General features: G+C 40.6%; 1 protein-coding gene across 1 annotated transcript in view; it reads left to right on the forward strand.

Moving 5' to 3' along the window:
- Positions 1-21,881, forward strand: part of PLB1 (phospholipase B1) — a 53,210-nt gene that overhangs the window by 17,885 nt on the left and 13,444 nt on the right. The window contains exons 17-31 of the mRNA XM_064445468.1: positions 1,215-1,323; positions 5,021-5,072; positions 5,217-5,297; positions 6,416-6,481; positions 6,888-6,988; positions 7,806-7,887; positions 8,345-8,449; positions 10,268-10,363; positions 11,468-11,539; positions 13,407-13,484; positions 15,467-15,527; positions 16,496-16,554; positions 19,090-19,148; positions 20,372-20,415; positions 21,643-21,742. Coding sequence (XP_064301538.1) covers positions 1,215-1,323; positions 5,021-5,072; positions 5,217-5,297; positions 6,416-6,481; positions 6,888-6,988; positions 7,806-7,887; positions 8,345-8,449; positions 10,268-10,363; positions 11,468-11,539; positions 13,407-13,484; positions 15,467-15,527; positions 16,496-16,554; positions 19,090-19,148; positions 20,372-20,415; positions 21,643-21,742 — 1,165 coding nt within the window. The remainder of the gene's footprint in view (positions 1-1,214; positions 1,324-5,020; positions 5,073-5,216; positions 5,298-6,415; positions 6,482-6,887; positions 6,989-7,805; positions 7,888-8,344; positions 8,450-10,267; positions 10,364-11,467; positions 11,540-13,406; positions 13,485-15,466; positions 15,528-16,495; positions 16,555-19,089; positions 19,149-20,371; positions 20,416-21,642; positions 21,743-21,881) is intronic.

Below are 21,881 nucleotides of genomic sequence, written 5' to 3' on the forward strand. Positions count from 1 at the left end.
GAGAGGGAATGGACTCATTTCTGATATGTTTACAGAGAGCTCTTAAGTATCTCAAAGTTGGTTTAGGGTAATTAACAAGAACTACCTTTGAAAGAAACAATATCCTAGGACTAATGAATAAAAAGTTGGCTTCATGAGTGAAGCTGAGAAGCAGTTAGAAATTCCCTTTGTTTCTTTTCCCTCTCCCTTCTCAACTCCTTGGTGAGTGTTATTTGAATTTCTAAATGAATTTGCTATGTCCATGCTTGTTATACAATTAACATTTTCTTTTAATAAATATTGCACCACAGCTTTTTCCAAAAAGACATGTTCGCATAGAGTTGACCTTTTTGGTAAATAAAGCTGACGACTTGTACATGTGACCTGAAGGAAATTATTTTAACTTTCTCCTCACTGAAACATGTAACTTCTTGTAGCTCAGTTTACTGTTAATGTAAAGCTACTGGAGTTTCAGTTTGGATCAGCTGTAATGATAAACTTCCATTTAAAGAGGGCCAATAAACTGTCCTTCTATGTGTTGCCCATTTATTACAGGCAGAATGTAACAAGAATATAATTAGAATAAGCAGTTAATCGATTCACTAGATGCTATTACATTTGACAAAGCTTGCATTAAAATGTGGTTGAATTCAGTCTTTGAGATTAAGGTAGCTTTTATAGTTTACAGTGTGATCATTTTCACTATCAGCTGCAAATTACTCTGACAACTTCCTTTTGGACGCTACTACGGAGGTAATGGAGAGTATGGTGGGATTTCATTAGAGCCATGAAACTGAGGTTTTCTTCAGTCAGTGGTCAGTAGTATGAGATTTTGCACAGCTGTGACGTAGACCCAGATCCTCTAGCTGAAAACAAGCTCCTGCTGGGCTGAAGCCCCCTTCAGGTTTGCTTCACAAAGTCACCATCATGTGACTGAGGATTTTATTTTAGGCTTTAACCATTACAACATGAGAGAACTGCACACAGTAGTCCTCAATTCTGCTCATCTTATCCGCCAGTGATGGTGCAGGGCACAGCAAGAATGCTGCTGCCTGAGTTGCTGCCAGCTGGTGGTCCCTCTCGCCACGGCTTGGTGGATGCAACTAGTTGAGTGGAGGCTGCAGCAACTGTGCTGTACTATGACAGCAAAACTGTGGCAGTGCTGGTGGGGCTAGTCCCTGTAGGCAGACAGTGGATGTAGGCATTTTCCCTTCATTGCCATCTTTCTTTTTCAGACATTTTTCGAGAGTTTAATGTTACAATCATGGGCTATTCAACTGGCACCGGGAGTGAGAATGATTCGAATTCATTCCTTAACCAGGCAGTTCCTGGAGCACAGGCTGAGTATGTAGCTTTTTGTTTTACATTTGCAGGTGATGCATGCTTCATGTAATTCCCTTTCAACTGTCTCATGTGCTGTCACAACTTGCTCTGAACAGCAAGAAAAACCAGTCTAGTTAGGATTGAAAATTGGCTCAAAACCTGTTAAATGTATCAGCTTATTTCATAGCTGAACTTTGAAATGAAGCTGACAGTCCTGGTTATGAAATCCACAAACAAGAAACTGTTTGGTAGTGGTGGTTTCTATTCTTCCTCTTCAACATTTATTCATTTAAGTATTTATCTGTCAAAAAAATCTCTGAGAGCATGGATGTTTTCAGAATGAGTGTGTAGTGAATTGGTAAGGTAAAGAGATACTAGGAGAAAAACTACGTGAAATTTTCCATAATTCTGCCCTCAGGCTTCTGGATAAGCAAGCAAGAGTGCTTGAGAGTTAAAAAGCAGCCACAGTCTGGAATCTGAAGAAAGAATAATTTTTGATGGTCATATATGGATTTTGGTGCATTGCAGACCTAGGGATTGTAATGTCTTGGAATCATCTGAATTTGGCTCGTTGCTTTTAGTCACACCTGGGAGGTTGCATGAGTTGAGCTTTGCAATGCTGCTTATCCTAGAAATCCCTGGCTTCTTATTGAAAAAGCCAGTGCTGTTTAATTAACAAAACAGATGGCTGCTGGAATTCAGTCATAGTTTGGGCACAGGTTCTGGCAGACCATGCCTAGACTTGACATTGTTAGTTAATATTACCCAGACCTTTTTTTGTTTGTTAAAGAAAAATTCCTCTTACTCCCCAAAGAGGTCTTAGAAGTGAAGTTCAGAAGCCAAGTGGGGTGCTTGAGTTTGCTATATCTAAGCAGAGATTGCTAGGATTTATCAGGTATATTTTTATTGGTCTCCTGTGGGCCTTGAGTAACTTCTGATTCATACTAGCAATCTAGTATAGAAAGAAATAGTCTGCTAGGTCCCCTGATACATCCTACAGCCCCCCATACCTGAGAGAAGGGATTTTGTTTCCTAGTGATGGCTGAATATGTCTGTGTATGTGTAGTGAAACATGTGCAAGGATTATGGCTCTGATTCAGCCATTAATGAGAATTTATTACACACTTTTATATGCAGCATATAGATTAGCTTCAGCATTTGCTTGTTATAGGAAAGAATGAGATAGGTGCCTGTCTCGTATTTTGTATCAATTAAATCCTAAATAGGCTTTTTGGAGTGGTAGGAGGACTTGAAACAGGATACACAACCTCTTAAGTCACCAATGTCACTTAAAGCTGTTTATATCAGTAGCAACTGAGGCATTACTATTAAGTAGTTATTTGTTAGTTGTATGAAATGGGTTGATAGACGTTAGTCCAATGAAAAATTGTCTCCTTCATCTATACCAGTTAGTCTTCTCTCTTCTCATGCAAGCAACTGGACTGGATAAACATGATGAAGTGGAGCTCTCTATGTTCTGCAACCATGTTTTATAAATATTCAGCAAGGAGATGCAGACAGCCATTGTCCCAGATTTCTGCTAGTCTTCTGTTGTTTCTCTGCCTCGTTACTCTCTGTAGAAAGGTGCACAACAGTAAAATCCTGTAAACTACTACACTAATATCCCTGAGATACTTCTTTTGGGGTTCTGTTCTGTCACATTCTGGCTTTTGATGCATCTGAGAAGATGAACATATCCTAGTTGAATATTGAAATGTATTGCAACCTAAGAAAGTGTTTCTCATGCTTTAGGTATTTGTATTTGGCCCTGGAATGATGATGCAATTATACAGCATTTATTCTTCATCCACCAAAACCATCCATTTTTCCATGATTCAGAGGGCAAAAAGAGTCCATCAGCGAATGCTGGTATTTCAGAATCACTTCCTGGCCTGTCTCACTTTTGGGTGCTAATCTGGAAACTGCTTTCCAGAGATCCTGGGACCTTTCTGAAATCAGGTTGTTCAGCACCCTTACCAGCTTTGGAAACCAGGTGTAAGGGTTTCTTGAAATGAAATCAATGGCTGCTTTGAAGAGCTCTTTAGTGAACCTGATGGCAGTGTAGCAATGCAGGCCTCATTCAGCAAAACGTTCCTAAGCTTATCTGCATTCATTGCCAAAGTGCTTACTTACGTACTGGAATTAAGGATAGATCTGAAGCAAAACCCGGCTGACATCTCTGATTTCACCTGAAAAAATGGAGGCTAAGGATTTAAGGCTTAGAGAAGAGAACAGCTCACAGGAACTGTGAATATCTGTGTTTCCTATTAACAAACTGTTTCTGTTAATCAAGATCTAAATTTGGTGGAGATTGCAGCTCAAGGATGGGTGATTTCTGGCACTGCTTCATTCAAGATGATGTTAGAACTTACTGACTGCATTGGCTCAGGATGCATCAGCACTTCAGTGACTGCATGAGAAATCAAAGGTGTTGCAGACTATCAGTTCAATAAGTGGTGTTTTATTCTGGATCAATATTGAGGTCGATGCCCTATCTTAGGGGTTTCCAAAGTAAGAACAAGAAATTGTGACCACTTGTGGCTTGTGATAGCTTTGGGATGTAAATAAGTAGGTTATGACATTGGACAAGGGTAACAGTGAACAGAACTATTACATGCATACAGTGTCTGTGTCACAAGTAGATGTATGACAAGGCTCATTCCTCAGTAAATACTCTTATGTTAGTGATAAATCAGTAATCAGTTGGAATAGGGTGGTGAGAGATATCGCCTGTTCCTACAAGTAGACTCAGCATTGCAAAGGAGAGCTAAGCTTGGGTTGCTATACAAAACAAGTGTCATGCTTATTAATGTCAGCTGATACGCTTCTAGAAATGATAGACAGCCAGCAAAGTGCTTCTAACAAGAGCCTGGAGGGAGAGACAGCTCATACCATACCACAGATACGCCTGGAAGGCCAAAGCTTTCCAACCACATCCTCAAATATGCATAGAAAAGAGAACCAACGTGTCAGGGCAGTCAAACAAGGTTGAAGTGTTCAGCCTAGGTAACTTAAAATTGATAGCCGTTCATATATGTGCATACATGTATACACACACATATACATCATACACATATGTGTATATACAGAAAAGAGAGAGTGCTTACCTGGCTATTGGAAAACAGAGAGGCTGTTAACTTCTCTGAGTAATCCTGAAAGTTTCTTGGGTTTTTAATTACCCTGGAAAGGTAGAGTGCACAGAGCTGCTTTACATAATTGAAAATTAAGTATTGACTCTGGGCGCAAGCTACAGAAATGGTGGAGGTGTGCACAGTGAACTCTGAAACACTTCAGGTTTGCAGGGTGATGAGCATTGCTCAAGAGGCCAGTTCAATACTGGGACTTGGGATTCCCTTGTTGTTTTAGTCCATGAGGAATAGATTGATAGCAGTCTAGTTCTAAATAGGCCATCTGCTTGCAAACATGTTGCTGTCTCTCGCTTTTCAGCTGTTTTAGGTGTTAAGTACTGTAATAGAAGCTAAACTTATGGTTCCAGATTAATTACTGAATTTGAGTAAAATCAGTATTCAAGTTCAACTTGATGTTGACTTTCTGCAAAGATGTGAACATGTAATTTGGTCACGGCAACGTGAGGATTGTACTGTCTCCACATGCAACCCTTCTGATATCTGACAACTTGATTTAAGGTGTGTGAAGAGCATTAATGTTGATGTCTCCATAAGGGTGTTTCTTTTTACTCACTAGTTGTCCTTCACAGGCACTTACCAGCCCAAGCAAGGAATCTCCTGAGACTAATGAAAACTGATCCTGTAAGTTGTCTGGGACTCCTTTAATCTTACAGCACAAAAAGAAACAGGTGTTGCTTCACATGATAGACCCACCTGCAATAATACCATCTGTGTATCACAAAGTCAAAGAAATTCAGGCTTGTTATTTTCTTTTCTATTGCACAGAGAATTGACTTCAGTGCTGACTGGAAGCTCATAACGGTGCATATTGGAGGCAATGATCTGTGCAACTATTGCAAAGATCCTGTGAGTAGTAAAACTGGTTAACTGAAACTGAGCTGGGACTGTGATGTCAGTGTAGAAACACGTCAAGGGAAATCCATGGACCTTTAGAGCCTTCACAGAGATAGCACGAGTTATACGTGCTGCTTTATGTTTGATGGTGGTTGCTGCTGGTAGTGCCCTGATATAAAAACACCAGTGGCAGAGTAGGATGGTTGTGTTCTCTCTGGCTTACTCCAGGGTAAGAACCATTTCTCTTTGCGCTGTTTTGACTATGAGCAAAAAGTGGAAAAGAAGAAAAGTTTCACTCCTCTGATGTGGTAATCCCTCTGCTGCTCATGGCCTCTTTAGGTATCCAAAAAAAGAATTACACTGCTTTGAATTACCACTAGTCCAATCCTACAATTGCCATCACCCCATAACTCACAGTGTAGGGAGGTGCTAGGAACAAGTGAGGTATGTACGAGGGACGTTGCTACAGTGCTCAATATAATTTGAATTTTATGCTTCTCTGGATTGTGGAGAAGCCTTTAGGGCTGCCATAAGGAGATCATGGGAGTTGAGTGGGCAGGTGGCAGGGAGAGGCCACCTTTCTCTGCCAGCTCTTACTCTCTTTCCTTTAATATGCTAACTTCTTGTGAGCATTTTCAATTCTCCTGCAACCCCCTGTGCTTAAGAAATTTGCTTCTTCTGCAGGAGCCTCGCTAGGCATCTTTGCTGCTGCCAAGTTTTATTGCTTTATTTATAGTTATGACCTTGACTAGCAATGATTTCACCTAGCTTTATGAGAGCTTATCAGCTGGCTTTGAGCACGTCTATGGCTGCTTAGTTTATGCTGTTCAGCATGCATTCACATGGGGTTCCTTCCTGCGTCTTTACATGAGGGACCCAGTGGATTTGGGTTAAATATACTGCTACTCAACAAGGTTTATTTTAAATCCAAAATTTCACCGAGTCTTTCTACATTTTAGATTAATTGATATGCTTAAAATCCCTAGTCTCCAGAAAGAAGAAAGAACATTCTACTGACCACAATGTTGTATGGCAGAAAAGGAAGTGAATGAATGTGATTCTCCAGCCTCCCAAGCAAAATGCCTTGTGTTGCTGGTTAGCAGTAATCTCTTCTCTTCTGTTTCTCTCAGGATCATTACTCAGCTGTGAATTTTGTCAGAAGGATTCAAGAAACTCTTGACATTCTGCACAAGCAGGCAAGTGCTGTGAAACTGTCCTGGCATGCTAGCTCATATTAGTAATGACTGATTGGTGATAGTTCTCCTATTTGTTTGATTTTGGGCTTTTTTTTTTTTTTTTTCATTCTGGTACCAAACATATTCCACTGACTTCTATAAAAGCTTTTGGTTGTTTTTTTTTTTGGTCTTGTTACCTGAGTGTAGTGAGATGCAGTCTGAAATGACAGACTAACATTGGACCATGGTGTGGAAAATAATCAAAAGCTGAGTTGGAGAGTTTGGTGGGGGGCTTGTTGCCCCCCCTCCCCCCCCTCCAAACAATGAAGAAGAAGGGCTGTCAAATGGCTGGACTTTGGGGTAAAATAAATGCACTGTGGACTGCATAAACCGTTCCTTCTAAGCTAGAGTCTGACTTACCTTTCAGGTTCCGAAAGCTCTAGTGAGTCTGGTTCAAGTGATGGACCTCCTTCCTCTGAGACAGTTGTTTGTGGATTCTCAAGTTTATTGCCCTACTTACATGGCAGAGTAAGGCTTGTTTGACTTCCTTTTGTACCTGAGCTTACTATCCATGATGATAAAGCATGTTCTTATTCCATGCTTCTCCCACCACTTGAAGTGATGTTCAAAGGTAGCACTACAGTCCTACATATACCCCATGCAGTGCTGACATCACCCTGCCTGATGGCGTTGCCTTCTCTTGGCTTTGACATAAGTGTTGTCAGAGGACCTGTGTGTTGTCCATGTCTAGAACTGTAAGGTTTCTTGTGATATATAATGTATACCTCAATGAACTTGGGTTAGAGTTATTGATACAGGGTTCCTCAAGGTGGGGTTGAAGTCTACAAGCATTGGGATTTTCAAGCCTTTTGAGAGCATGTGAAGTATTTGCAGAGTAGAGAGATTTCTCCTCTTTCAGAGGCTTTATTGCAATGGGTAATTAGCATTGTTTGCTGACCCTCCAGACAGGGACAAATTCTGTTTTGGGATTGTAAAAGGAATTGTTGATTGGAAAAGTATCAGCTCAGAGGTAATGCAGCCTTTGGATGCCAGGGTGTAATGAATGGGACAAACCATCACAGTACAGTGTACATCACTTTGATATACCTGGGGGTAAAACCAAACTGATTTAGGGTAGTGTTATTCATGTGAGGCAGAAAATAAGACTAAGGGTTGAAATGATGGACGATGGGAAGGACAATAAGATGTCTTTGCAGAAACACAACTGTACAGGTTTCCTTGTTCCTCCCATGTCATTAGGGTGTTGGGTGGCAAAGCGTGACTTCTGCATTCTCAGATCTCTAACTCTTTCTATTCCTGCTTTCTCCTCTAACCTCTCCCACAGTTATCTGTGTAGTTGTGTTCTCACAGGAGAAGAAAACTCACCAAATTTAACGATGGTGAGGGAAGCCACCAGAGCTTACCAGGTATGTTTATCAAGAGTGGTGCAGTTACTTTATTTCCAGCTGAGGTGAGCTCTTGGTTACTAAGCAACATAACATATATAAATATTTTACCCAAATGGGCCCTATGAACTAAGCAGGGGGTAATCTGATGCTATCCAAAACACCATATGACTAAAACCAGCAGCAAAGCTCTTCAGAAAAATTTTGTTTTCTACTACAGATGAATAGGTGGGAGTTTAGCCACCAAAATCCTGTCCCCCACAGATGGTTGTAGTGTTGTGTTCCAGCCTTCTCAGCCACTTTGCAAGGCTCACCTTTTGCCAACATCTGTGGCTATTTCAGCAAAGAAGTAAAATCTTCCTTCTGATTCTCAGGCTCTCAAAATAAAATAAAATAAAAACCAGACAACCCAACTAGTTATGATACAGACATGTTGATGGATTACTGGTGGTTGTGGGTTGTTTTTTTTTTCTTGCAGCTTGGCATTCAGAGACTAGTGGAGTCTGGCAGATACGACACTCATGAAAATTTTACAGTGATCATCCAGCCTTTCCTCCAAAATCCCAAGATTCCTCTTGGTCAGGTAAGGTCCAAAGAGACTTCTACATGCAAAGGACTAAGAGTGGGTATCTAACTTTTAGAGACTACATGCAAAATAGTTTCAGCTTGTTCTGTGCTTTTCGTATTAGAAGTTGTTCCTTTTTGGTACAGTACATCAGATTTCTTCATCTAGTTTGCAGTTTTATTTTACATACCGTGCTGTCAGTATGAATTCCTGTTTTGGAAAATGAATCAAAACCTGAATGCAGAGGTTTGTGTATTTTCTCAAGGGTACATAAATATTTTTCTTTCTGAAAATATAACATGATTAATAAAAGACAGAGATTAAGTTACAGTTCTTAAAGCAACATGTCTGCATTGCTCACTGGAGACTACAGCATCACATCCTCTTCGTGTCCCGTAACTCATTCTTCTATGTCTGACAGAAAGAGAAGTTTACATATGACCTGATGGAAGTAGTAGTTTTACATAGTGAGCCCTTTTTCCTGTTATTGGCAATTATATTTTAGTACCTTGAATGGTAAACTATAAATCTAGGAAATGATCCAAACCTCTTTGGAAATGCAACTAATTTTCACATGCATCTGCACTTCCTCATCTCACCTGGAACTAAGAGCAGATGGGGCAGAATATTGAGCAGGGATTGCTCTGGTATAATTGAACTGGAGTTTCCCGAAAACACTGGCAGTAGCTAGTGATAAGTTTGAAAAGTTCAGATGCTGCTACAGACAAATTTGGAAAACTGACTGAAAGCTTCTCAGGAAAAACAGGCATTAATTTTGGGTGGGTTTTTTTGTTTTGATTTGGTTTTTTTGAGGGGGAGAGTAGAGGGGTGGGAATTTATGTAAGGTTTTGCTTGCTGCTTGTGCTGTGAAGCTGGTTTCTGTGAAAAGTTATCACTAGAGGTTTTGGTACTGAGGTAGGGAACACAAATAAAAACAGAAGCAGCAAAATATTTGTGAACTTTTTTTATAGTCTCACAAGGATTAGTTCAGATCTTAAGAAAGCTCAGGATGTTGCTTTTCATTCTTATCTTGCATAACATTCAGATGTTCTTGAACTGAAAACTCTGCCTCTGAATTTGCAGAAGATCAGATACAGATGCAAATTTTGGTAGTAGTCCTCTAATAAGTTATCCCAAACACACTGAATCAAAACCTGCTCAAGTTTGAGGAAGGACTGCTCTGACAAAAAAATGTTCAGTTATCTGCGACCTAAATTTTCTCTCATCTCAATACTTATATGAAAGCCAAGATATTTAAATTTCCAAACTCCATTTCCTTCAGAAGTACCAGTGTCTGTATTAAAGTACAGCTTTGCTCAGAAAGGGGACTGTACTGGTGTACTCGGTCAGCCTGGCTGCCTTCACTCAGACACTTGCTTCTTGCTCCTTTCGAACTTGCAGAACTGACACAGCTGTGAAAAAGCAGATGAGCTCTCTTCCTTCTGGTGAAGCATCCGTAACATGCTTGTTACCATGTAAAGGTACTGCAGAGCATAGTGGTGCCTGTGGTACGGTGATGCGCCGAGGAGAGGAACCCATCTTGATTGCAGAACCCAAAGAGAGACTAGACACGTAATGGAAAATTGTAGTTTTCCTACTTCTGGGTGGATCTACCCTTGAATGTACATAAGCATCTCTAGTTAAGTGTTTCTGGTAGCTCATGATCCTGCTGAAGTACACTTTGTATCACCAGGTGATCATGAGACTTTCTACACTGGAGCAGCAAGAACAAGTAGCATGAACCTCATTACTGGCTCTGATTAGGCCTCAGCAACCCCAAGCTGGAGCTGTGTGAATTCTTCTGCACTCAGATGTCCTTTATGCTTTCCTCTGTAGGATGGGCACCCAGATACCTCCTACTTTTCACCTGACTGCTTCCATCCAAGCCAGAAAGGCCATTCTCAGCTTGCCAAGGCTCTCTGGAATGCTGTGGTAAGGTGACAGGCTCTGCATATAATGTTGCCTTTACCTAGACCCGACTACCATTAAAATAATCTCCGTAACAAACTTTGCGATGAAGGCCTGGATAATGCTGGACCTTGTGTGTGTTTCTTCTTTACTAGTCAGATACCCTCAAATTTCTGGTGCTGCTCTCAGCCTAGAATCTTTTGCTTCTAAAAGCGTGTGGGGAGGAGAGGGGTGCTGTAAGTGCATGAACCTGATCATTCATGATTTCAGCTGAGCAACTGCAAGTCTACTTCACCCATTGTCATGAAAGGCAGAACAGTATTCAATATGGATGATGTTTCTATGAGCTGATGTGGGAAGCCTCCAAATAAAGAACTGTAACTGTATATGGCAATTTAAAATGGTTTACTTAGAAGTTTGTTTTAAATCCATGTGTTGTGAATATTTCATTAGGAATTAAAGTGGCTTTAATTCAGTTTAGTTTTACTACCTTTGGAAATGAGTGAAGCTCAATAAAACAGTGTCATTAAAGATTGCTTAAGCAAAGCCATTTTACTTAGCATTGCAGTGCAGTAGGATTACGCATGCAGTCAGAGGTGGTATCTCAGATCCTGGATGGTAACTTCTTTATGCTTCGGGGTAATGTCTTAACAGCTGACATGATTGCTTGCAATCATCAAGCAGTGCCTCTAATTATATTTGGTATAATCTTCTTTGTATAAACAGCCTTTTGTTGGAGATGCCATCATGCAGCTTAGCTATAAAAATTGAGGGACTCTTAGTGTCTTGTCTTTTATGCAAGAAAAGAGAGTTTACGACCTTGCCTTCTGGCAAAATTCCAAGGTACTTCATGTGCCTGCCAAAATCCTCCAGGAGTTTAAACTGATCCAGTGTATCTTTCCACTTCCCAATTTAAGCTTCTTTCTAGAGTTGCTGTTTTGTTACGCAGTTGCCATGTTTTTTCAGAAATAGATGCATTTCAGCTGTGGGTAAATCAAGGTCTGTAAATACAGGCAGCTTTATATAAATTTGAAAGGTATGTTTAGATTCTTTTGGATTAGAATTGTTATACAAATGTAAGATGAGCTAACATGGTTACAAAATAGGGGGTTTTGTCTTCCTTTCTAGTTACAGCCTGTAGGCCAGAAAGCTGACTCATTTAATTTCATGGATGACATCGTCCTTGACTGTCCAACTCAGGTAAATATACCAATGTTGTGGAAGCTGGGTATCAGGAGGCTGTAGGTGCTTGTGCTTGCTACAGAGAGCAGGGGTTCAGTATGTCTGGAACAAGTTTCCTGATAACTTTTGTTCTCTGCTTACCTCTGAATGAGTAAGTGCTCTCATATACTGGCTCTGTGTCCCTTGGCCTTCTGCTGTGCCATGAATACTGATTGATAACATGCTGATTTGTGTGTTTTCAGTTGTACCGGAGGTTGTGTTTTCTTATGTTTGTGAAGTACAGAGGCAGCTCAAGCAGCAAACAGCAGAATAAGCTGTGTTAACGCTCCTGTTAGAATCAATGGGGTTTGGGCACTATAGCAGCTCTGAAAAACCCAGTATCTGTTACCTCTTGAATTAGTGGCAGGTTGGTTTTCCTGGCCTGATCCATAACAGGGATACTTCGGACTCTTTGGAAGCTGCTTCTACTGTTATAAAACAAACTGCTGAACTTGCAGTACAGTTGCTAGGTATCAGCACGTAGAAATGACTGCTGCAGTCAGCAATAATTGGGTTCCTTTCTTCAGCAGTTTCAATGAAGAGGCCAAAGAACTGAACACATCAGGGAGCTAAGTTGTTCTCTCAGGTCTAGAGACAGACAGTCAAGTCATACAGGATGATTTTGTCAATATCATGTCCATCCTGTCAGAAAAGGAAGATCTGCTCAGTTGTTTATCAGCATGTTCCAAACTTTCTCAGATTCACTTATTTCTAGGTAAAATGAAGTAGGATCTATTTCTTTCGAAGAGGCTTAAATTAACTACTTCACCAGTGGCAAATAACATGGATTTTGTACTTCTTTCCCTTCATTTACTCCTATTCAAAGATGTTGCTTTTCAGAAGTAGGCATAGAAAAGTTTTATATCCCTTGCAAGTAATATATGGCCATTGTTTTCAGAAATGGTAAGCCCACAGTGCTTTAAAAAGTCATTGATAGAAGTGCCAGTAGCTTTCCCTGCTCAGAAAGCTCTGAGCTAAAGATTTTGAACCAGTGTTACAAAGAAATAGACTGTTTCCAGGGGATTTCACCTTCTGTCTTACTAAAGGGAATAGCAAATCATTTCAGACTCTGACACCCACAGATTCCATTTATTGTTCCCACAATTTCTAACTACAGTTTTAAAATCCTACTTCAGGTAGCCACGTCCATGAAAATAGCAGGTGTGCCAGACTGTAAGGGCCCAACAAGCCAAGGAAAATTATTTATATTGAGATAACACAAAGTAGGATAAAACCTTGCAAATAAGAGAACAGTGGGTCTTCTAATCAATTAAATATGCCTTCTGATTTTAGTGCTTAATAAAACCTCCTCATGCAGATACTGAAATTGCTGTTAATTGAGATAAGTGGGCATCCCAGTGAAACTTTTTTAGTTTATGCAATGTGCATGTCTTCCTGAATGCATGCTGCATTAGTAGGGAACAAAAATAACCGTGCAGTATTATATAGCCTCTCTTGTGGGGAAGAGTGATCCTTTCAGTAATGAATCTTTCATGTCCCCTTGGTTGACGCAGGAAGATCTGCCCAGGTTTCTCTGGGCTATTTACATCATGTCTTTTGAAAGGACTAAATCTCTAATAAAGTCTAAGTAATTTGTGGAAGGTTAGGAGAAGAAAATGTTAAAATGCAGTTGGGATCTGGCATATGTAATTTTTGCCATAAGGTGCTAAACACAAATCTTACTTCTGAATTTTAAGGCGCGAGCATGGTTTCAAAATCCAGATCCCCATTTTGCAGATTAGGCAATTACTTTCTTGGCGATATGATGTCTTGACAAAACTTGCTATGGTCTGTGCGATGTGTTTGTTGCCTAATTTCTCTTACTTTTGTATTCCTCTTTCTCCAGAACAAGCCATTCCTGGGAACGTACAAGAATACCAACTACACACATCCACCTGTGGAGCCCACTAATGAGCCAACAGAGGTAATTGTTGCATCTTTTGCTGCATTTTAGGCAAACTATGCAAAGCGGTATCTGGTGACTCTTCACACACGATCCTGAATTTATAGATGAGATAAACTATTACCAGTTTTCATAAGGGGAAGCCTACCTTGTATGGTACTTTCTCCTGTGTAAACAAACGTTAAACTCTTCTTAAAAGCCAAAGAAAATTAATTGTATTAATTGGTGCTATTGTATCAAAACTATGCTCAACAGTAAGTCACCTGGGATGCGTCATTAATTCAGATAGCAAGTTCCTCACAACAGGGAGAAGATAACTTAGAACTCTGAGCCCCCAAATGATCTGGGGAAGGTTTACATGTTCTCTTCTTGAGCCGCTATACTTCCATGCACTCCAGTAAGTTTAACCTGTAGAGGGCAGTCGCCCTTACATATTGCATATGCACCCACGTACAAAGAATGGGATTCACTTTCCACAATGACTGAACAACTGCCACAAGGTAGATTAAACAAACTGCAGAAACAAATTTGGTGTAGGACTCACAGAAATGAGGCAGTAACTTGCTCTTGTCAAATGGCTGCAGGCATGAAGACTTCCTGCACAGAGCACACTGTTTCGGTGATACAAATGTGGCTGGAGATAGCAGTCAAAATGAGCTGGGCTAGCTTGGCATGCTGGGGTGGGCCTCATGCCTAGTCAAATTATGAAAATCTCTGTGTGCCTTGAGGGTTTACAAAGAGCAACAGCTGATATTGTTTCAACAAACCATAGTTTGCAATACTGAAATGGGATTTCTATCTGTAGAGCTAGAGTTATACTTTTAATGAGTAATTCTTGCACTTCCACTGAATCTCAACAGCAATAGCTTTTGAAATTATAGGGTAAAGGAAAGAAACAGTAGAGAGAGTATAGGAACAGTTTCCTCTCTGATCTAAAAATAAGCCCAGCTGCCCTTTCTAGCCTCTGCAACTAGCTTTTAACTAGCTGGCTGATAGTAGAGCCTATTACACCATTTTTTTACAAGAACAGATGAACTTGTCTTGATGTTTTTCAGCTCTAACCATGTTTTCTGAACACTGCTTATCCATGCAGTTTTTCTCTGGATGGTGGAATTGTGCAATTCTAGAATAATTTGTGTTGGAAGGTGCCTCAGCACATCCCTAGTCCAACGTTCCACTCCAAGCAGGACTAGCTCTTAGATCAGCTTAAGGAGATGCCTTTGCTCTTACAGGGACTGCCCATTACAACAGCTGCAATTTTTCCCTCGCTACCTTCTCAGCCAATGTTGTTGCTGACTACCCAAGAACATGGGTGACACCTTCATCAGCTGCTTCTGCTGGTGAACCAAGATATTCTGTGATGTGTGTTTGACTCAATTTCCTCAACTGGTGGAATAAGCGTAATAGCTACGATATCCTCTTCAAATATATGGTAATCTAATGATTTAGAGCCTGACAGCTCTCTTTACTGAAACTTTTGAAGCTTCAAAAATTTTTTAAAATATTATATTCAGAGAAAGCAAACCTTTTTTGAAAGTTTCTACAAAAAGAATAGGTTTCTAGTGAGGTACATGGGAAATCAAAATAATATTAGAACTTTGCAGAGGCTTTTGTTGTAGATTTTTGTTTTGTTTGCTTTTACATCTGATGCCTCTTGAGACAGAGCTGGACTTCAAAGCTGAAGACTCCACCTTCTAGATCATGGACATAATGTCCAGGATGGAGAGGAAGAGAAAAAATTATCCCCCTTATGGAACTTTGTCATACAAGCAATATTTCTAGATTAAATATTTTGCCATTGGAAGAATGTTATGTTTTGGCTGGAAAATGTCACCAAAATGAATTGATGCTTGGACAGCATTCCACATAGAGGAAGAAAGGACTGTTGAGCTATATAGGCACCAACCTAGGATATATGTCTTAACTTGGCTTTGCCTTTCTCTGTACAATTAAACCATATACATAACCATAAGGTGACCCAATTTTGTAACTTGCCGTTTCAGAATTGGGGCAGTGACCTGTCATGTTCTGAACAGACTCCATCCAGTCATGTCCCAACATCAGGTGAGAAACAACTCGTAAGCTAAAATCACAAATAGGAAAGATTTCTCCTTTTGTTTTTAAAAATAATAAGACTTTGAAATTGCAAACCCTAGGTGGAAAGGAAACAAAAGCTGACAAACAAAAACAGGACAAGGGGTAATGGTTTTAAACTAAAGGTGGGTAGATTTAGACTGGATATAAGGAAAAATTTTTTTACTATGAGACTTTACACTGGAACACCTTGCCCAGAGAGGTGGTAAATGCCCCATCCCTGGAAACATTCAAGGTCAGGTTGGATGGGGCTCTGAGCAACCTGATCTAGTCGAAGGTGTCCCTGCTGACTGCAGGGGGGTTGGACTAGATGGCCTTTAAAGGACCCTTCCAACCTAAACCATTCTATGATATATTTAGCAGCAAAGGAAGAAATTCTGTCTTGCCATAAGCAGCAAGTTCTGCAACACAGCAGGTGTGTACTCTGTGGATAAATATGATCATGTTTATAATTTATAATATATCATATACAGTGACATGGCAGATTAAAATTGTCTAGGTAGGTTAGTGGCTTAGCAAGTTTGACCTACCTGGTGAGACTGCTCTGATAAGCAGCATAGTAGGAGCACTGTGTGTAGTTGCAAGGCTTTATGGGGAGATTGCTAATGGGAAGTATTGATCTGTGACCCAAACCTGAAAATCAGTTGAAAGAGATTGAACGTATGCATCCCTAAACATATCTAATCTATTTTCATTCTTTTTCCTAAGCTGTTTTAAGGTCCATTTATTTCATTGTTAGTTGAGTACACTGTTGCAAGCACAGGCAAGAAGTTACACCTTTTGCCTAGCTGACACACAGGACTGAAGGCTCATTCTCACTAAAAGTCTGTAAAAACACCATCAGGTTGGAACCGAAGACTTGCATCTTTATTCTGTTAAACAGTATTTTGTGTTAGTTATCAATAATTCTGCTTTTTTTTCCTCCTACTGCTTTTTAGTACATGAGCTACAACCTGTTGATATCAAAGTCATAGGAGCACTGGGTGATTCCCTGACTGTGAGTACTGCTGCGTTCCCACATTTAGAATGAGAAGAGCAGTTGTTGATTTCTACCTAGATGTGGTCACGTCAGGCATCATCAGATAGAAAGCAAATTGCTTTAGCTTGGCAAAGTAAAACTCATCTACCTATGTCCATTTGCAAAGAAATAGCCTGAAGGGATATGAGTGACACTGGCAATTATGTAATCCAGTAATGAATAATTCAGGCCAGGACAGAAATGGGATTACATTCTCTATTGCACACAGTTTGTTTAAGTGTTTTTGAAAAAGAAAATATCTGCCTTATAAGAATAGTCTTTTCTGACAAAAAAATAAGAACAAGGAATTAGCATTTTCATTGCAATGAGAAATCTTGATAAAAATTCCTATGGAAATAGTTGACTGCAGAACAAAGTGCTTCTCGCTTGAGATAATTCTGATACTTCTGTATTTCAGAATTTTGCTTTCAGATGTTGCTTCCTGGTTTAGGCATATTCCAGTTAAAATTCTGATGTATTTTGCATACCAAGAAATACAAACTGAAAAGAGTAGGCACAGAATAGAAAGGCCCCAGAAAAGTATAGCAGGGAATGCTGCAGGTCTGCACTGAAGTTTTCTGAGGGAACAGTTCCAGAATTACACAACACTACAGAATTGTTCTGGCATGGGATGAAAGCAAACATTCGTGTCAACAGTTCCCATGAATTTTAACTCCTGAGCTGAACCAGTGCTCATTCTAGCAGCTTCAGCTCCTGTAGAGTTCAGAGGGAGTTGAAGGGGCTGAAGCCCTTAAATGCTCAGGCTTATCTATAGGCAGGTGTGCATGTCTTCACTTCCTCATTAGCTCTGAAACTGATTTTTGCTTGACCTGAAGTAATCTTGGCTTTTTCCCCCTGCTGAGCTTTGAGCTTTTCTTAGAAGACCTCAGGAACAACCCTGCAAGTCTCCCTCCTGTTCATTGCGATAACTCTTAAAATTAATTGCTTTGTTTCCTCCCCCACATCTAGTGCTAGACATGTGCACTAGCACACCTCTCTTCTTTTTTAGATTTTAACTCTTTTAATACATAAAATGCCTCAGAGAGCCCTAGTCAGAAGGGCCAAACTCTGATGCTTGAGGTCCCTGTCTCAAGAGCTGAGCAAGACAGTTTTCATACTGCCATTATTCATGCAGTTCCTATTAGTTGCCATTGCCACAGCAAGATGACTGGGGTTTTCATTAGGGGATTTATTGCAAGGGGGGGAATGACAAAGTGTTTCTCGTGTGTGTGTACGCAGACACCCTCACTAGCACGCGCGCACACACACACACACACACACAGACACACACACACAAAGTGCAGTACAGCCAGCAGCAGTGCACGCTTTGTGCACTAACCATCCCTGGCACAGAGGGACTGCAACAACAAAGACCTGCCTTGGTCCACTAAGGCACTGGTTTTCCTCCTAGTATTTCCCACAAGAGCCCTGAATGCAGTCAGCATTTATGGCTGAATTGACACCATGGCTTTTTGAAGAATACTAGATTAAGTGAAACCACTAAGAAACTATAAAGATGCAGAAGAACCCATTTTCATGATTGCGGGTCAGGGTGCTGACCTTGCTAGAGGCCTGTCCCAGTCCTGTGAGCTATTTAAATTCTTCACAAATGTCTCTGTTCCGATGGCTTTATTTATTTTAAAAAGCTATTAAAGTTCACACTGGAGGCAGGCTGTTCTCAGTCTAGATGCAGTTGGAGATTAATGAAAGATTGAGCAATTTAGTCATGTCACTGGCTAGAATGTATCTGTCTGACTTCTTAGCACCAGTGCCCAGTGAAAGCAATAGATACGCCAACATGCTTATCTGTATTGGCAAAAAAAGAAACACCTGCCTAAACCTCATCGGGTCTGTGTGTTAGACTAGCAGACTGGGTCCAGCAGAGGAAAAGTGGATTTTTCACCAATGATTTGTTTTCTTGGCAGATTAAAAAGCATCCTCTACTGATTTATTTACAGCTAAAACTGGCTGGGAATTCTTCATCAGTGGTTTTTGGGTCTTTTTTTTGGTGTGTTTTTTTCCCTCTGGATTAAGTCTCTAATAATCAGCTTTCTCCAGGAAATGCCAGGCTGAAGCATTTTCCACCAGAAAAATCCAAACAAATACAATGCTGTTGATGTTAATCTGGGTCTTATTGGGTTGCTTGCTAAAACAATTATTAGCGTAGTAGTTCTAAAGCCTTATGTCTTTACCCTTACAGTCTGATGCCCTCTGGCTGGACTATATCTCCTCTGTTCCATGGTCTACTGTCTAGATGAGCTGCTTTTGTATATGAGGAGAAGCCCATGAATTTGAAGCATGAGAGATAAAGGGCTGCCCAGATGCCAATGTGTGGTGGTGAATAAGGGCATGGACCATTTATGCTAAAACTGGGATATTGCAAATGCTTAGCTGGATGCAGAGCAAAGTTACCAAAACGCTTCAGTACTTTCAAGTCATGATGTCTGTCTTATCTAAACTTGTAGCACTTTTTTCTTCTAGTATTTTATAAATTATTTTTTCCGTCCTTTCCAGACTGCAGTAGGAGCCAAAGCAACTGACCTACAAACAGACTGGAGGGGACTTTCCTGGAGGTGAAAGTGCTCAATTTTCTTTCTCTATTTTTGTCCACAGACACAGTTAAAAGTATGGGTCACGGGGTTGTGTAGCTCCTTAAGTATGTAAATGCAGGGGTAGGATGCTGAAAGCAAGTATTGCAGGGTAAGGATTGGAGGAGTTGGGACTGGGAGAGAAAGGGAGTGATTCTTGGGGGGGCGGGGTGTTTGATTTTTGTGGAGGCTTTGTTGCTTTTTTTTTAAACCAGACCAGCCTGCTACAAGTGTGGTCCTGTGTGTTCAACTGTTCTGGATTATTATTATGAGTGAATTCTTTCAGTCTCCCGCTAGTCTCTCTGGAGTTTATTCAAAATATTGCTGTTGCTGTGATTATCTAATCCAGTGTCTAATGCTAGAGAGCCTGAGTGAGTGTGGATTGGTATGAACATGGTGAGGGCATTGCATGCATATTGAATGAAGATGTCCCAAACATCTTTGATATTGCAAAGTGGACAAAGACAATGCATGTCAGAGTGGGTGTGAATCTCAATATCCATGCTAGAGTGGAAGGAAACTGCCTGCTTTATATGGGCGGAATTATGGTTGATAAGCGTGTGTGCATGTATGTGTTCTTTTCTTCATCCTTTCTTCCCCCTTGTAGGTAGGTATCTGCAGGCATAGATGTATTCAGGGGGGCTGACAGAAGTTGTATAACACTGTATTGGCTATGTGCATAGAAAAGTTTTGAATGGTAGAGGCAGAGGCTATTTTCACAATCAACATTGCAGAATCCCAGATAGGTGGTTAATGGCCATTTAATGCAGTCTCTTGTCTGTGCATAACTGCACGCAACTGTAGTTTCAGCAAGGTCACATGGTGGAACTTCGGTGAGGAAATATGCCTTTCTGTGATGGGCATCCCAGCATGTCTACATGAAAAATCACTTCTCCCAGTGTGCTCTATTCCCAGTCTGGAGGCATAGCCTCTATCTTAGCTGATGCCCTGCTTGATTTAATGTGAAATCTCCTTTCAGTACTTTCCCTGAATTCTTGTGGTTTACCTCCTTAGCAGTGTTTTGAGGTTAATCTTTTGTTGGTTGGTTGGTTTGGTGGGGTTTTTTGGTTGTTTTTTTGTTTGGTTTGGTTTTTTGGGGGTTTTGTGGTTTATTTTATTCCTGGGCTGCTACAGCAACATATGGTGACAATAAGACAGATGGTTGCAGGATTAACTCTATTTGGTGATTTTGTTCATTCCCTTTATAGTATTGGAGGTGATGGGACCCTGGAGACCCAGACTACTTTACCCAGTGAGTATCCTGGAAAATGAATTGAGAAAAACAAAAGGTTTCTGAAAGTAGTCTAAGTGGATGCTAGGAAACATCTGGAAATGGCCATGCTTTCCTCGTGAATAGTGGGGGATGCCAATCTGTTGTGCATATGAGCAGTTCATGTGAGTCACAGCTGAAATCCAAGCTGACCTGACTAACTGTAAAGTTGATTCAGCCCTTCCACATCACAGGACCTGCATGTGATTGTATTGTCCTTTTGACAGAAATGATTAGGAGTAAATGTGCTGAAAGTGACAGAAGTTCATGGCAGAACTGCTCCTCCCTTGTTTCATGTTGTGCTTTCCAGTGACTGACTGTAATGGCTGTGGGCAAATAAAGGGGTATGGAACAGCTAGCACTCCATCTAGAGAGGGTTGTTGACAAGATTACGGTTCCTCCTGATGATTTCAAGTTGCTACATTGCACTGAAAAAAATTCTAAAAATACTATAAATTTCTTGTCCTAATGTTCTGTGTAATCAGTCCCTGAAGTTGCCATAGAAACCATTAAGTGGTCAGTGTGATCATAAATTGGAGGGGACTTGGTTCACAATGGTTAATCTATTTGTGCATGATCCATGCTGTGGAGCAGTTTGACAATACCTGACATTGTTGGTAACAAAATGTGATATGCGTTTTCTTGTAACACGCGCATTGCTGCATTTGAAAAAAATATAGAAGATGCATTTCATTTGTGTTATAAATGAGACTCTATAAAGAGGTTTCAGATGGCACTACAGACACAGTAAAAATAATAGTTTTCAGACATCACGCTTCCCCACTGAAGGCATTGGTGAAATCCAGATACGTGAAAAAAAATTCACTTATCTGTAATAAATATTATTAGATTGATATGTAGCTGGAGGAGTGGGAGGTAGAGGGCCATATTCAGAGCATCTGCTCCTGGTACATGAAGGAAAGTAACCATGATTACTCTGGCACTCAAATTCGAGACTAGTGAGTTGCCTGGGACCTGTGTGTCCCCTGGGCTGTCAGACCCTGGCTCCTCAAGGCCATGGAGAGAAGTAGCTGCAGTGCTGAAGTCTGGACAGTAACTGGAGTCTCCAAGGCAGATGTGCTATAGCTTCTGTGAACGCAGGGAAAACCCAGGTCCGTCGTCTCACCACCCAATTGGCTTGCGCTTCTGTGGGAGGCAATGCTGCCGTTGTACTGTGGACGGTTAAACATTGTGTTTTCTCTTTTTAAGATATCTTGAAAAAATTCAGTCCAAACCTCTTTGGCTTCTCCACTGGCAGCTCCAAGGAAACAGCTGGATTCAATGTTGCGGAGAGAGGCGCCACCGCACGGTAAGCACAGTCGCAACCAAGGAAGGGCAAAGGGGTGATTACTGATGGACCGGCAGATTATCTTTGAACCGCATGTCAAGGTTGAGTTAATACTGATGACATGTTTGTACTGAGCATGTTTCTGTCATCACATGTTTTT

This window comes from Phalacrocorax carbo, chromosome 3 (assembly GCF_963921805.1).
Source record: "Phalacrocorax carbo chromosome 3, bPhaCar2.1, whole genome shotgun sequence".
In the NCBI taxonomy this organism is placed as follows: domain Eukaryota; kingdom Metazoa; phylum Chordata; class Aves; order Suliformes; family Phalacrocoracidae; genus Phalacrocorax; species Phalacrocorax carbo.